We start from the raw sequence: 3,526 nt of genomic DNA, 5'->3' as shown, positions 1-3,526 counted from the left end.
ATTCTGTTATGCTCGACTATCCTCACCAGTGGCGTAGATAAGGGGGGGGATAAGGGGGATATATCCCCCCCCCCTTGAACCTTTAACTCAGTCAAAATTGTTATATCTGATCTTAACATTTTGTTTGAAAAATTCAATATATATGTTGCTCAGTACAAAAATGCGTTCAAATTAATGGAAGGGTTTCGTTCTCTAAGAAATACCCCGTACGCACACAACATTGTAGAAAGGAATTGATGGTGAAATTAGTCCTATATCAATTACATAGTCAGCTATTTATAGAAGCAAATTCTTTGCAAGTCGATAGGCATTTGAAATAAATATTTCAAATTTCTACTTTTCTGAAATCGAAATTGACTGCGTCAAAGCCTTTTCACTTTTTCCAAATACCGCCGCTAAATTTGATCATGGTAACTTTTGATGCTTTCTTTGTGATTCATAAATTATGCTTCTTCCCCGGCATAAATTCATCTTATTATAAATGAAACGACATCACTAATCATATTTGGTAATATACTTCATTTCTATCTCAGAGAATTATAACACGCAAATGTTTCTCTGCGAAGTATTTTCCTCAAGAGGAAAAGAATGTTCATTTTTTAACACTTTATGTATAAAAAAAATTCCGAACAAAAACAGTTGCTCATTTCTGTGGACACTAATATTTTCCAAAGTTCTGTTAAAACGTCACTTTCTACAACGACAGGAGGGTTTTTTTTTCTTTTTTTTTTATGTGCGAAGCCAATAAATACTTTCAATGGGTGGTCAGTCGAAAGACGTGGTTGGCTTCGTTCACCAACAATGAGATTGCGCTCGCCTACTCGGAAGGGTGAAAGGAAAGGAAAGCTGTTACTCAATTTTTATTCGAGGTAGACAAGGGTTTTGTTGAAATCGAGGTAAAAACTCGAAAACTTAGTTTGCCGGGCAAGCTGTTGTGCGCGGAGTGTGAAATCTTGCGTTCATGTAAAATGTCGCAAAGCAAATTGACAACTTTTTTTACGCGTAAACGAATAGTTATTGAAGATGAAGAAGAGAATAGAAGTGATGTGAAAAAAAGGTGCGTAACGAGTGCGAATGCAAATATTATTGAAAATATGCAAAATGCTGGTGTTAGCGCTCCTGGTTCACAAGCTGTACAACTTGTAAGCGACATTTCATGTTTCGTGAATAGGAAGTTAAGTGATGAAGAGAAAATTCAGGTGCTTGAGAATGTGTGGGTTCCGTGTAAAGATTACAAGTTTCCTCTTTTGGAGAAATTTAAGGAGAGGAAACTTCGATTTAGACATCAGTGGCTGGAGGAATTTAATTGGTTAGCCTACTCAGAAGTGCATCAAGGAGCATACTGTAAGTACTGTGTGATATTTTCATATTTGGGAGGATGTGGTGGGCAACCTTTGGGGCAACTTGTCAAAATAAAGTTTGATAATTGGAAAAAAGCAAAAGAAACATTCAGGGAACATAGAAACACGAAATATCATATAGATAGTGTGGGGAAGGCAGAAGATTTTTTGAAGGTAATGAAGAATAATTCGGGGAATGTAATTGAAGTCTTCAACAGGGACAGGACTAAGAAAGTACAAAAAAACCGCAAAGGTCTCGCACCTATTGTAGATGCTATTATTTTGTGTGGAAGGGAAGAAATTGCTTTACGAGGACATCGTGATCATGGCAAATTAGATATAAATGAAACAAGCGATTATATTAAAATGGGGAAATTTCGCGCCATTTTAAAATACCGAGCACAGGGAGACAATGATTTTCGAGAATTTTTAGAGGCACCAGGAGAAAGAAATAAATACACAAGTCCAACGATTCAGAATGAAATTATTGAGTGCTGCAATCAACTCATATTGAAGAAAGTTGTTTCGCGAGTTAATGCTGCAAAATGCTTTTCGTTATTGGCTGATGAAACAACGGATATCACAAATGTAGAGCAGTTGGCTCTTTGTGCAAGATATGTTGAAAATGGATCTGTACGAGAAGATTTTCTCCAATTCGTTAAAGTTGAATCACTTACAGGTAACGACTTAGCGGAAATAATTTTGACAAGTTTAAAAGACTTCGGCATAAATTGTGAATATTTGCTCGGACAAGGATATGACGGTGCCGCAAATATGTCCGGTCAATATAAGGGTGTTCAAGCGTTAATAAGGAAAAAATATCCTTTGGCAGTTTATGTACATTGCGCAGCTCATTCTCTAAATTTAGCGGTTACGAAAAGTAGTGAAATTTTACCAATAAAAAGCTGTTTAGGAGTAGTGGAGAAAATGTACGAATTTTTCAGTTCACCAAAGAGAAAATCTATTTTAAACAAAATGATAGAGAAGGCAGATATACCACCAAATGCAAAATCATTGAAAAGACTTAGTGTTGTCAGGTGGACAGGAAAATTCGAAGCAGTTCACGATTTCATAGAATTGATTGAATTTGTATTTGAGGCATTGGAGGAGATATCCACGTGGAGTGATTCTACAGGTACGGACGCAAGGCTTGTCGTTAACTCTTTAGACTTCGAGTTTCTTCTGTCCTTATACACAATTGATTTCGTTTTTAGCTATGGCTTGCCGTTATGCAAATTTTTGCAGTCAGAAAACATCGATCTTGCGGAAGCCGTAAATAACGCACAAAACATTGTGGAAGAATTTGATAGAATCAGAGGAGATTCTGAGAAGGTGTTCAAAAGAATATACAATAAGGCGCAGAAAGTAGCTGAAAGTTTGAGTGTAGAGGAGAAAATGAGGAGGGTTTCTATGCTTCAGAGAAACAGATCAAACTATAAAACAAATTCAGTTGAAGATTTTTTTAGAGTGAATATGTTTATTCCTTTCTTGGATCACTTTTCAAATCAGTTAAAAGAACGATTCTTAAAACACGAGAACATTTTCAGAGCCTTTATGTGCCTATTCAGTAGTGACGACATGGAAATTGAGTGCGAGAAGTTCGAAGATCTGGCTGCATTTTATTCTCCTTTTGTAGATAGAGATTCATATGGAGAACTGAGACTCTGGAAAACTAGATTGGCAAATGTAGGATGTAATCCCCGTACTGCCATTGAAGCACTGGAAAAATGTGACAGCAGGAGCTTTCCTAACATACATAAGCTACTGCAGATCTTATGTACTCTACCTGTGTCTACTTCCACCCCGGAAAGAACCTTTTCCACTCTCAAGCGCCTGAAAACCTACGTAAGAAATTCCACGTCTCAGACAAGGCTAAACGGACTAGCAGCTCTTTCCCTTCATCATGACATACCACTGTCGAGTGTTGAAGTGATAGATGAACTAGCAAAGAAAAAGCGTCGTCTCGAGTTTGTTTTGTGATGTGATATTCTGTGTAATTGTGACTACTTTTTTTTTTCGAAGCAATGTAAATAATTGTGCGAATAGTATGAATAGATCATATATAGATCATAGATTATAAACGTTTGATAAACAGTACAAATATAAACAAAGATTTTAAAGTCGTAAATTTAACGTTTACAAGACTATTAAATAATTTGATATTTTATCGTGTGCATGGAATCAGG

At 36.4% G+C, this 3,526-nt stretch overlaps 1 protein-coding gene across 1 annotated transcript; it reads left to right on the top strand.

Moving 5' to 3' along the window:
* Positions 1 to 968: 968 nt before the first annotated feature.
* On the top strand, positions 969 to 3,320 carry LOC145667911 (52 kDa repressor of the inhibitor of the protein kinase-like). Its single transcript, XM_081735337.1, has one exon. The coding sequence runs from the start codon at positions 969 to 971 to the stop codon at positions 3,318 to 3,320; it is 2,352 nt and encodes a 783-aa protein (XP_081591463.1).
* The last annotated feature ends 206 nt before the right edge of the window (positions 3,321 to 3,526 follow it).

This window comes from Thermobia domestica, chromosome 13 (assembly GCF_964235325.1).
Source record: "Thermobia domestica chromosome 13, izTheDome1.hap1.1, whole genome shotgun sequence".
NCBI classification, from domain to species: domain Eukaryota; kingdom Metazoa; phylum Arthropoda; class Insecta; order Zygentoma; family Lepismatidae; genus Thermobia; species Thermobia domestica.
The sequence above is the reverse complement of the archived record's forward strand: the minus strand, read 5'-3'. Positions and strand labels throughout refer to the sequence as shown.

Coding starts and splice junctions, on each gene's coding strand:
- LOC145667911 (XM_081735337.1), top strand. CDS start 969: ATGTCGCAAAGCAAATTGACAACTTTTTTTACGCGTAAACGAATAGTT.